Source organism: Mustelus asterias, chromosome 17 (assembly GCF_964213995.1).
Source record: "Mustelus asterias chromosome 17, sMusAst1.hap1.1, whole genome shotgun sequence".
Taxonomy (NCBI): Eukaryota; Metazoa; Chordata; class Chondrichthyes; order Carcharhiniformes; family Triakidae; genus Mustelus; species Mustelus asterias.
In genome coordinates this window covers 76380084-76392307 of record NC_135817.1, presented here as the reverse complement: position 1 = coordinate 76392307, position 12224 = coordinate 76380084, and the positions used below count along the sequence as shown (strand labels likewise).

General features: G+C 46.0%; 1 protein-coding gene across 1 annotated transcript in view; it reads right to left on the bottom strand.

The window, feature by feature from the left end:
• LOC144506087 (interferon-induced GTP-binding protein Mx-like) overlaps nt 1-11768 on the bottom strand; it is a 31460-nt gene extending 19692 nt beyond the window's left edge. The window contains exons 1-4 of the mRNA XM_078231904.1: nt 11687-11768; nt 6489-6694; nt 3213-3350; nt 2139-2290 (exon numbers count right to left, since the gene is read on the bottom strand). Of these exons, the coding sequence (XP_078088030.1) occupies nt 2139-2290; nt 3213-3350; nt 6489-6675 (477 nt within the window). The 5' untranslated portion in view covers nt 6676-6694; nt 11687-11768. The remainder of the gene's footprint in view (nt 1-2138; nt 2291-3212; nt 3351-6488; nt 6695-11686) is intronic.
• Nucleotides 11769-12224: the final 456 nt, after the last annotated feature.

Below are 12224 nucleotides of genomic sequence, written 5' to 3'. Positions count from 1 at the left end.
TATCTCCACGCGCAACCACCATAACTGCCATTTTTCCCAGAATCGCTGCTGACATCTCACCGGGGGGTTCGGCTTGACAGAGCTGTTAATCAAATCATTTGACTGGGAGTGGTTGCAGGGGCCTAACATTTTAATTATCACTCCACCGTCTTTTAGTTGACCACCTCAGCTAAGACTTCTCGTGCTTATCTGGCAGTGATCTTGCGGCTTGATACATATGTAGGTCGATGCAGTCATCGAACAAAGAACACCTATTTTTCTCTCTGCTGAACTCAGTGAAAACAGTTGAAAACAGTTCCCAGTCTCTTCTCTGCATTTCGCAGGAAATGAAACCGAAACCAACATTTCAAGTCTTCAGACTGAAACAGGTTAAAAAGCAAAAGTTAATGTCAAATATCAATCTTTTCCTTACAAAACTGGGCACTCACATGCAAGGTAGGTATATACCTGCTCATACACGCCCAATCCCCTTTGATTAGAATCATAGAATCCCCACAGTGCAGGAGGAGGAGGCCATTTGGCCCATTGAGCCTGCACTGACAACACCCAGGTCCCATCCCTGTAAACCCACATACTGAAAGAAGTCTCACAACACCAGGTTAAAGTCCAACAGGTTTATTGGTAGCAAATACCATAAGCTTTCGGAGCTTGCTGCTCCTTCGTCAGATGGAGTGGTCTCTGTTCTCCAACAGTGCACAGACACAGAAATCAAGTTACAGAATACTAATTAGAATGCAAATCTCTACAGCCAGCCAGGTCTTAAAAGGTACAGATAATGTGGTTGGAGGGAACATTAAACACAGGTTAAAGAGATGTGTATTGTCTCCAGACAGAACAGCTGGTGAGATTATGCAAGACCAGGGGCAAGCTGTGGGGGTTACTGATAATGTGACATAAATCCAACATCCCGGTTTAGGCCGTCCTCATGTGTGCGGGACTTGGCTATCAGTTTCTGCTCAGCGACTCTGCGCTGTCGTGTGTCGTGAAGGCCGCCTTGGAGAACGCTTACCTGAAGATCCAAGGCTGAATGCCCGTGACTGCTGAAGTGCTCCTCCACAGGAAGAGAACAGTCGAAACCATGCAGACGCTACGACAACGGATGAATGAACACCGCTCGACAATCACCAGGCAAGACTGTTCTCTTCCTGTGGGGGAGCACTTCAGCAGTCATGGGCATTCAGCCTTGGATCTTCGGGTAAGCGTTCTCCAAGGTGGCCTTCACGACACACGACAGCGCAGAGTCGCTGAGCAGAAACTGATAGCCAAGTCCCGCACACATGAGGACGGCCTAAACCGGGATGTTGGATTAATGTCACATTATCAGTAACCCCCACAGCTTGCCCCTGGTCTTGCATAATCTCACCAGCTGTTCTGTCTGGAGATAATACACATCTCTTTAACCTGTGTTTAATGTTCCCTCCAACCACATTATCTGTACCTTTTAAGACCTGGCTGGCTGTAGAGATTTGCATTCTAATTAGTATTCTGTAACTTGATTTCTGTGTCCGTGCACTCTTGGAGAACAGAGACCACTCCATCTGACGAAGGAGCAGCAAGCTCCGAAAGCTTATGGTATTTGCTACCAAATAAACCTGTTGGACTTTAACCTGGTGTTGTGAGACTTCTTACTGTGCTTACCCCAGTCCAACGCCGGCATCTCCACATCATAACCCACATACTTACAGTCCTAATCCCCCTGACACTAAGGGGCAATTTAGCAAGGCCAATCAACCTGGATCTAGAATGACTCTTTTCTGAAGACCATGAATTGAATTCAATTTGAATTTGAATTGGTCATACAATCATAAAATCATAGAATCCCTACAGTGCAGAAGGTGGCCATTCGGCCCATCGAGTCTGCACTGACCACAATCCCATCTAGGCCCTATTCCCATAACCCCACATATTTACCTTGCTAATCCCCCTAACACTAAGGGGCAATTTAGCATGGTCAACCAACCTAACACACACATCTTTGGACTGTGGGAGGAAACCGGAGCACCCGGAGGATACCCAGAGGAGAACGTGCAAACTCCACACATTAAAGGAGAGCTCCTGGCTATTTCCTCACCAACCCCCCCTCCCCAAATCGATGTAAGAAGTTCAAAACTGAGCCCCATGATCAGGTTTGTTTTTACCATTCTTCCGACGTCTTGGGGTTGGTTCCCAACAGGAACCCTGATAATTCCAGGCAAGTCGATTAATGTTAGGTCAGGGGCATTTTTTGATTCAACTTGTAAGCTGATGAGTTCTGAACTTATATTTGTGACTTCAGTAAGGATGTCCTGGGCTGTAGGTAACAAAAGACATGTAAGTATCAGCTTCATTAATCAGTCCATGCCCTTCAATTCATATAACTGACCAGATAACATCACGTTCTGACAACTGAAACTATCTTTTCATTTCCAAAACCAACGTTTATCCCTTATTTGCCTCCCTTAAAAAATAATGAACCAGTGGATGGGATTCCCCCCTCCTTCCACCATAGCGTGTATTGTGCCTGTCATTGGCTGGTGGTGGGATATTCAGGTCATGGTGTTATCCACAGGGTTTCCTGCGCACCTCTGCTGCCGGGGCAGGGGGACTGGAAGATCCTGTTGGCAGGGGAAATCCTGCCCGGCATTTCTAAACTGTCTTTCGTGATCTTAGGACAGTCAGAAACATTTGAAAACCAGTAAAGTACTTCTGAATTGGCATCACTATTGTAATATAGGAAATACGGCAGCCAATTTGCAATACAGCAAAGTCCCACAAGAGCAATGCGATAACAATCAGTCAATCTTTCTGTCGTGGAGTTGGCAGAAGGATAGACATTGGCCAGGACACTGATCCTTTTTTGAAATAATGCCACGGGATCTTTTATGCCAAACTGTGAGGGGAAGCGGGGCCTTTGTTTAACATCTCATCCAAAAGACAGCACCACCAGCAGTCCAGCACTCCCTCAACATCAACCCCTAAACGTTTGTATCCAACCCTCTGGATCGTGACTTGAACACAAAACGTTCTGACTCAAAACTAAGAGTGGCTCCATTGAACCATTGCTGACAACTTGACCCTGGCCTTTGGAAAACTAAGACTCCCAATGGGAAATATCTGCAACTGCTGGCTTCCTTACGCCATTGACAGGAGGGATGTGGATAGGATGCATTTCTTTGCTCATCCAAAAAGACCCTAATTAATTCAAACAAATATTTATTTCTATACCCTTGTACCTTTCAGAATTTCGTCTTCCACTTGATATACATTGTCCAGTGTTTTGACATAGTCTCTATAACTTATTTGTCCTTTCCAAGGTCTATTGTCTCCAATCTTCTTCAGCTTCAACTCAAGAGGGCATCTTGTCACAATGCCTGAAAATGTAGATTATTGGTTAATAAACAAATTAGTGGAAATTGTTTATTGGTTTGCTATGCACTCTGATTGGAGGGCAATCAGACACATGTCTCGCATGTGTAAGAGGGCAAGTACAGGTCAGTCATGCCCGGAGTCTTTCAAAATTTAGAAGTAGCGACCCATTGACACATACCAACCCATACAAGAACAGCTTCTTCCCTGCTGCCCATCAGACTTTTGAATGGACCTACCTTGCATTAAGCTGATCTTTCTCTGCACCCTAGCTATAACTGTAACGCTGCATTCCACATTCTCTCCTTTCCTTCTCTATGTACAGTATGCTCTGTACAGCGCGCAAGAAGCAATACTTTTCACTGTACACTAATAGATACAACAATAATAAATCAAATCAAATCAAAAAGGATCTTCGCCAAGTAGCATCATGAGAAATGAGTTAGCAGAAGTGATACAGAAAATAAAAGGTGATAAATGTATGGCTGTTAAGTGGTGAACTGTGAGGACCATTTCTCATGAAGGATAATAGATGTTTTGACACAGTGTCACCCGGACTCGAAACATCAGCTCTCTTCTCTCCTTACAGATGCCAGACCTGTGGAGATTTTCCAGCATTTTCTCTTTTGATAATAGAGGCTGGCACTGATTTGCATGTAAGGTCAGGTCAAGTGTAGGATCAGGACTGAGATCAGGTGTAACGCCTGCTCTTGTCAGCTTGGATCTAGAATGACTCTCTTCTGAAGACCATGAATTGGATTCAATTTGAATTTGAATTGGCGATAGAATCATAGAATCCCTACAGTGCAGAAGGAGGTCATCCGGCCCATCGAGTCTGCACCGACCACAATCCCATCTAGGCCCTATTCCCATAATCCCCTGCTAATCCCACTGACACCAGGGTCAATTTATCATGGCCAATCAACCTAACCCGCACATCTTTGGACTGTGGGAGGAAAACGGAGCACCCGGAGGAAACCCACGCAGACACAGGGAGAAAGTGCAAACTCCACACAGACAGTGACCCGAGACTGGAATTGAACCCGGGTCCCTGGCGCTGTGAGGCAGCAATGCTAACCATTGTGTCACTGTCCGCCCGGTTTTATGGAGATAGCAGGGAGATAAATTAAGGGCTTGCCCTGTCCACTCTGCGCATTGTGTTTGTGACTCTGAGAAAGGAATGAAATTTTAAAAACCTGAGTCCAAATTCGACCAGAGCTTTGTAACCACGCCCCCCCCCCCTCCCCCCCCCTCCTCCTCTCCCCCCACTTATTTCTCAGCAGTCTAGGATGTATTCTATCTGGACGCCTTTTCTACGTTTGAGTCCTGCCCACACAGGTAATCAAGTCTTAAAGGTACAGACAATGTGAGTGGAGAGAGGGTTAAGCACAGGTTAAGGAGATGTGTATTGTCTCCAGCCAGGACAGTTAGTGGGATTTTGCAAGCCCAGGCAAGTTGTGGGGGTTACAGATAGTGTGACATGAACCCGAGATCCCGGTTGAAGCCGTCCTCATGTGGGCGGAACCTGGCCACCAGTCTCTGCTCAGCGACTCTGCGCCATCGTGTGTCGCGAAGGCCGCCTTGGAGAACGCTTACCCGAAGATCAGAGACCAAATGCCGGTGACCGCTGAAGTGTTCCCCAACAGGAAGAGAACACTCCTGCCTGGTGACCATCGAGCGGCATTCATTCATTCATCCATTGTCGCAGCGTCTGCATGGTCTCCCCAATGTACCATGCCTCGGGACATCCTTTCCTGCAGCGTATCAGGTAGACAACGTTGGCCGAGTTGCAAGTGTATGTACCGTGTACCTGGTGGATGGTGTTCTCACGTGAGATGATGGCATCCGGCCAACGTTGTCTACCTGATACTCTGCAGGAAAGGATGTCCCGAGGCATGGTACATTGGGGAGACCATGCAGACGCTACGACAACGAATGAATGAATGCCGCTCGATGGTCACCAGGCGGGAGTGTTCTCTTCCTGTTGGGGAACACTTCAGCGGTCACGGACATTCGGCCTCTGATCTTCAGGTAAGCATTCTCCAAGGCAGCCTTCGCAACACACGACAGCGCAGAGTCGCTGAGCAGAGACTGATAGCCAAGTTCCACACACATGAGGATGGCTTCAACCGGGATCTTGGGTTCTTGTCACACTACTTGTAACCCCCACGACTTGCCTGGGCTTGCAAAATCTCACTAACTGTCCTGGCTGGAGACAATACACATCTCTTTAACCTGTGCTTAACCCTCTCTCCACTCACATTGTCTGTACCTTTAAGACTTGATTACCTGTAAAGACTCGCATTCCAACCATTATTTTGTAAATTGAGTTTGTATCTTTATATCCCTTGTTTGTGAACAGAACTCCTACTCACCGGATGAAGGGGCAGCGCTCCGAAAGCTAGTGGCATGTGTTACCAAGTAAACCAAATGTTGGACTTTAACTTGGTGTTGTGAGACGTCTTACTGTGTTTACCCCAGTCCAACGCCGACATCTCCACATCATGGCTTTTTTAAGCAGCAGTGCCATACACAGTTCCCAAGTCCAACTCTCTCTTTGTCCTTATATTACTATCTTGGCTGAAGATTCCTATTATTGTCATGGGTGACTCACTGGCACAGTGGTTAGCACTGCTGCCTCACAGTGCCAGGGACCTGGCTTCAATTCTAGCCTTGGATGACTATCTGTGTGGAGTTTGCACGTTCTCCCCATGTCTGCGTGGGTTTCCTCCGGGTGCTCCGGTTTCCTCCCACAGTCTAAAGATGTGCGAGTTAGCTTTGACAAAGGGTCATCTGGACTCGAAATGTCAGCTCTTTTCTCTCCTTACAGATGCTGCCAGACCTGTTGAGATTTTCCAGCATTTTCTCTTTTGGTTGCTGGTTAGGTTGATTGGCCATGCTGAATTGCCCCTTAGTGTCAGGGGGATTAGCAGGGTAAATACATGGGGTTACGGGGATGGGGCCTGGGTGTGATTGTTGTTGGTGCAAACTCGATGGGCCAAATGGCCTCCTTCTGCACTGGAGGGATTCTATTATGGTTCTTGTATCAGTGACATGATGACACCTTCTCCCATGATCTCTAAAAGCCTCAGAATTTCGGAAAATAGCATAAGGTGGATAAATAAACCCAATATTCTTCTTACCATTGCCTCTGGGGAGGGCCACGTCAGAGAGCATCTCCAGCACCGAACTTTTCCCTGAGCTCTGGTCCCCAATCACAGCGATGGTGGGTAGAGAAAACTCCTTATCTATCCCCATTGATCTCATCTCATCAATGGTGTTAATATAAACACGAACCTTTTCCTCATACTTATCACAAAAGATGGCCATTTTCAGAAGAGCAAACACTCTGTGGAAAGAAAGCATATTTTCCAATTATTGTACGCAATGTTGACTCCCCTGAACCAATCATCATATAAGCCTAGGTTTGACTTGCCCGTTGGCTTGTGAAAGCCACCCTCTTTCCATTGTATGAGTGGGATCCTTTGTATGGTGTGCTTCAGTTAAAAGGCTTAATTTTAAGATATCTCTGCCTATGTGACTAACCATGCCAAGCTTTAAAGCTAACTTAGCCACATTTCAAACTCAGCTGGGAATTCTGGGATGAGCTTAGAAATTGACTGCATTCTTTGAAAATACAATGTTACCGGAAATGACTTTTTCACAAAGTTTTTCATGGCCACACAGCTGCTAATTGTTTATGAAAGTTAGGGGCACAGTTTGTACCGGCTATTTCAATAACACCGATTACCAATAACATATATTTTGAATTTCAGTGTGTGCTTTTGCGTTCAGTCTTGTTTTCGGGTTCAGTGAGTATTCAAGATTAGTACAGGGTCTCGCTGTGGGACCAGTCCCCAATTTTTCTCGCTCTTCACTTCTGTAGTATTAATTTTAAGTTTTATTCAACAAAGGAAATCATCTTAAATTCGTACCAAGTGCTGCCGACGTCTATTCTAAGGAATGAATTGACCCTACAGTATGGATGTCAGATATTTCCCATCAAAAGAACCTCTGGTTTCTCGGATGGGATTTTCCAACTCTTCCCACCAAAGGAATCTTCCGGTCTCGCCAAGGTGGTGGGTTCCCTGTCAGCAGGATAGGCAAGTCATGGAAGATGCCATAGATGTTGGTTGCACCAGATGACCCCACCGGTGGCCAATGGCGAGCCACCGCTGCTGCCCATCTCGTGGGGAGAGGGGGTCCGAAAAATCTGCAGTTTTAGGGTTCTCTTCAAGCCAACATTTTTTATTGACTGCAATTTTTTTTCTGGCTCACCGCTTCACGAATCCCACTGGATTAGAATAGAAAGAGTGTAAATAACTTAATTTTCTTTGTTTTTTGAAGGGTAGGGGGTTTTAGTTAAGTCGGGCAGCATGGTTGGTGCAGGCTTGGAGGGCGGAAGGGCCTGTTCCTGCGCTGTAATTTTCTTTGTTCTTTGTTCTAAGCACAGAATTCTTCTTACTGCAATGCCCCCAGAGGTGGCCACATCAAAGAGCTTCTCCAGCACAGAGCTTTTCCCTGAGATTGTGAGAACACACACACGCACACACACACACACGCACACACACACGCAGCCACACACACACACACACGCACACACATGTGCACACACACACGCACAGACACACATACACGCACAGACACATACACGCACACACAAACACACACGCACACATATGCACACACACATGCACACGCGCACAAACATGTACACACACACATGCACACGCGCACACACATGTACACACATACATGCGCACACACACGTGCACACACACACACACACATGCTATACTTTATTGTAGATTTCTGTGTGCAAGCAATTGTGTTTTAGATCGTGTAGAAGACATATCAGCATTAATCCCAATGGTGCCCCTTCAGTCCTGCTGTAGTTTATAGGATCATTGGGGGGCATCTGAAAGTGAAAAAGTGGTTTTCACACAGTTTCTATGGCAATAATATTTATAAAGTTGATAATCCTGCATCAAAACGTCTCCCTGATTCTCGTACTCGCAGCTTTCAACACCAAGCTTTCACTTTTCGTGACTAATAATAGCATTTTTCTTGTTCATGGTAGCACAGTGGTTAGCACTGCTGCCTGACAGCGCCAGGGACCCGGGTTCGATTCCCGGCTTGGGTCACTGTCTGTGAGGAGTTTGCATGTTCTCCCCGTGTCTGCGTGGGTTTCCTCCGGGTGCTCCGGTTTCCTCCCACAGTCCGAAAGACCTGCTGGTTAGGGTGCATTGACCCGAACAGGCGCCGGAGTGTGGCAACTTTCACAGTAGCTTCATTGCAGTGTTAATGTAAAACTTACTTGTGACTAATAAATAAACAAACTTTAACACCTTACTTAAATGAGAAACCACTATGATGCCTGGTTTCCAGTGGATATTGAAACCATCCAACTTGATCCTCAAAGGCTATGTTCAGGGTAATTGGCCTCCAACTGAGCTGAGGGCTTTACTGTTTGGGAAGGGAATGCACAATCTTTATACTACTTGGTTGCCTTGCACTGCAGGTAGGTAACTTTGCCTCCAGACATTAATCCCACACACATGCTAATTCTGTGCAAAACTAATATCAGAGGTGTTACATCGGCTTCCTTGCCTTTTATTTAAATTTTCGAACAGTTTGTTCCTCTCAGGAATGTATGAAGTCCCATTACCCATTGAGGTACAATCTCGTTAAGGCTGGCGTCAGCAACCCTCTGCCTATGTGGTTTCCTGTTCCTTAGGTACACACATCTCCTAGCAACCATCTCTCTTGTTTGAGTGAAGGGTCATCTTGACATACTCTGCCTTTTAGTTTAGCTTGGGCGGCACGGTGTCACAGTGGTTAGCACTGCTGCCTCACAGCGCCAGTGACCTGGGTTCGATTCCGGCCTTGGGTGAATATTTGTGCGGAGTCTGCACGTTCTCCTCGTGTCTGCGTGGGTTTCCTCCGGGTGCTCTGGTTTCCCCCCCACACTCCAAAGATGTGAGGTTTAGGTTGATCGGTCATGCTAAATTGCCCCTTAGTGACCAAAGATATGTAGGTTAGGGGGATTAGCTGTGATAAATGCACGGGGTAACATGGATATGGCAGAGTGGAGGGAGTGAGCCTTGGTAAGAAGCTCTTCCAAAGAGTCAATGCAGACTTGATGGGCTGAATGGCCTCCTTTTGCACTGTAGGGATTCTATTATTTAAGCCATTTCCTCAATATAATATTTTAACATTGGCTAAGCTCCAGTTGAGATGTGCCACTGGTAATTGCTTGCTCCATATGCCAATTGAACCTTCAGTCTTTGCTTGCTCTTGGTTCTGTAGACCCTTCTACCTCTAATTTTGCCACTGTTCCAGTAGGCCACAGAGCAAAGCAGATGGAAATCTAACAACACTGTATTTCTACCTACACTGTTTGGACTGCAGCGGTTGAAGAAAGCGGCTCACTGCTACCTTCTCAAGAATAATGAGGAATGGGCAATGAATACTGTCTGAGTCAGCGATGGCCTCATCCCATGAATAAATAAAAGATGACCTATGCCTTAATTTTTTGTGAAGAAAGTATTTTCACTTCTTTCTTTTTGTTCATTTGTGGGACATAGGCATCGCTGGCTGGCCAGCATTTTTTACCCATCCCAAGTTGCCCCTTCGAGGGCAGTTGAGAGTCAACTACATTGCTGTGATGCTGGAGTCGCACTGTGACACTGGAGTCATATGTAGACCACACCAGGTAAGGACGGCAGATTTCCTTTCCTAAAGGACATTAGTGAACCAGATGGGTTTTTCTGACAATCGACAATGGCTTCATGGTCATCAGTAGATTCTTCATTCTAGATTTTTAAAATCTTGAATTCAAATTCCACCATCTGCCATGGCGGGATTTGAACCCGGGTCCCCCAGAACATTAGCTGGATTTAATAATCTAGCGATAGCACCACTAGGCCATCACCTCCTCCTCTTTATAGGGGTCCAGTGCTCCTGTCAGATTCTAATTCATGAGAAATTGAACACATCATCCATCATAGGCGCAGTGGTTAGCATTACTCCCTCACAGCGCCAGGGACCCAGGTTCGATGCCCGGCTTGGGTCACTGCCTGTGCAGAATCTGCACGTGCTCCCCATGTCTGCGTGGGAAAACATGCAGATTTCCATTACAACAACTAGGGACAGTACACATTATAGACTACAAGTTAGAAGTCTCACAACACCAGATTAAAGTCCAACAGGTTTATTTGGAATCACGAGCTTTTGGAGCGCTGCTCCTTCATCAGCTGAAAGAGCAACGTTCTGAAAGTTCGTGATTCCAAATAAACCTGTTGGACTTTAACCTGGTGCTTACTGTGCCCATCCCAGTATAATGCTGGCATCTCCATATCATTCCATAGCATAGTAACTGTTTATGCGTGCATATTGACAGGTCTGGTTAATTTAATTCCTTCCTAAATAAAATTTGGCCTTTTGTGTCACTCAATCATCACGCCCTCTCTTTTCGTCACAAAGCTAGAACATAATTCTGGAGTCTAGAACGCAGAGGTTTGGGCGTCTCCAAAACGCTCTCTCAAGCGGGTTCACTGATCAGGCATAAACTGTGGCTCACTTTCTCTCTCTCTCCTGCGAAGTCATCCCAGTGTGACACTTCCGCCGTTTACACCGTTTAGAGGCGGCATGGTAGCACAGTGGTTAGCACTGCTGCCTCACAGCGCCAGGGACCCGGGTTCAATTCCCCGGCTTGGATCACTGTCTGTGTGGAGTTTGCACGTTCTCTCCGTGTCTACGTGGGTTTCCTCCGGGTGCTCCGGTTTCCTCCCACGTCCTAAAAGACTTGCTGGTTAGGGCGCATTGACCCGAACAGGCACCGTTGTGTGGCGACTAGGGGAATTTCACAGTAACTTCATTGCAGTGTTAATGTCAGCCTTACTTGTGACTAATAAATAAATAAAACAACCACCTGCAGCAGAGACACATGCATCCAAGAGTGGTAGTGGAGACCACCACGCGTGAAGCAAAAGACTCCCCCCCCGTCCCCTACAGTCTATCAACGAATAAAGAAAAAACAGTCAGAGCGTAAGAAGCATATAATCCACGTTAGAATATAAATTATTGCCTGAAGTTATTGCCGCAGTTTCTTGAGAATTTAATAAGCTTGTTCTCATGAAAATAACCTGACAATTGAACATTTTGCAAATCCACTCCCATAATAATGAGGGGCACCAGACCCTGAACAATGAACAACATGGACTGCAGCAATCCACGAAGGTGGTTCACCACTAGCTTCAAGGGCAATTATGGAAAGGCAATAAATGCTAGCGTTTCTACTGATGCCAATGTCCTTTGAATAAAAAGTAGTACGTACAACCTTAAATCAGGGCTTTGAATGCCGAGGTTTCTGGAGCACTTGTTTTTTTCCCTCTTGAATGTCGTATCTTTGGAAAGGTTCTTTCGAGTCGGTCCAGCAAGTTGCCTTCCTTTCTCTTTTTATAATGCAGCTGTTGGTGCGGGGGGGTAAATAAAGCTTCAGGGCGGGTCACACTTTATGAATACATTGATGTTGCCAGGATATAAAGATTAAACTTATTCTGTGCGTCACTCAGTTTCCTGTGATCGTGTTAAACGAACTTAGCAATCTTCCTTTTTCTTGCCTGGACAGGATTTGATTCCTTGTTGGTTTCACACTGACTGCCTAGTCTTCAACCACGTGATACTAATTTTATCAATGGGGTGGAAGGCAGGGAGTCTTGGATTTCAAACCACTTCTCAGTGTTGAGTATTGGTGAATGAGCTGACCACTGGGCAGATCCACAGCACCACGAGGCAAATGACTGCACTGGGGAACAGAGCCAAGTGTAGAAGTGCAGTGGTCATATGATCTTTCGATAGTCAAGAGAATTAACAGG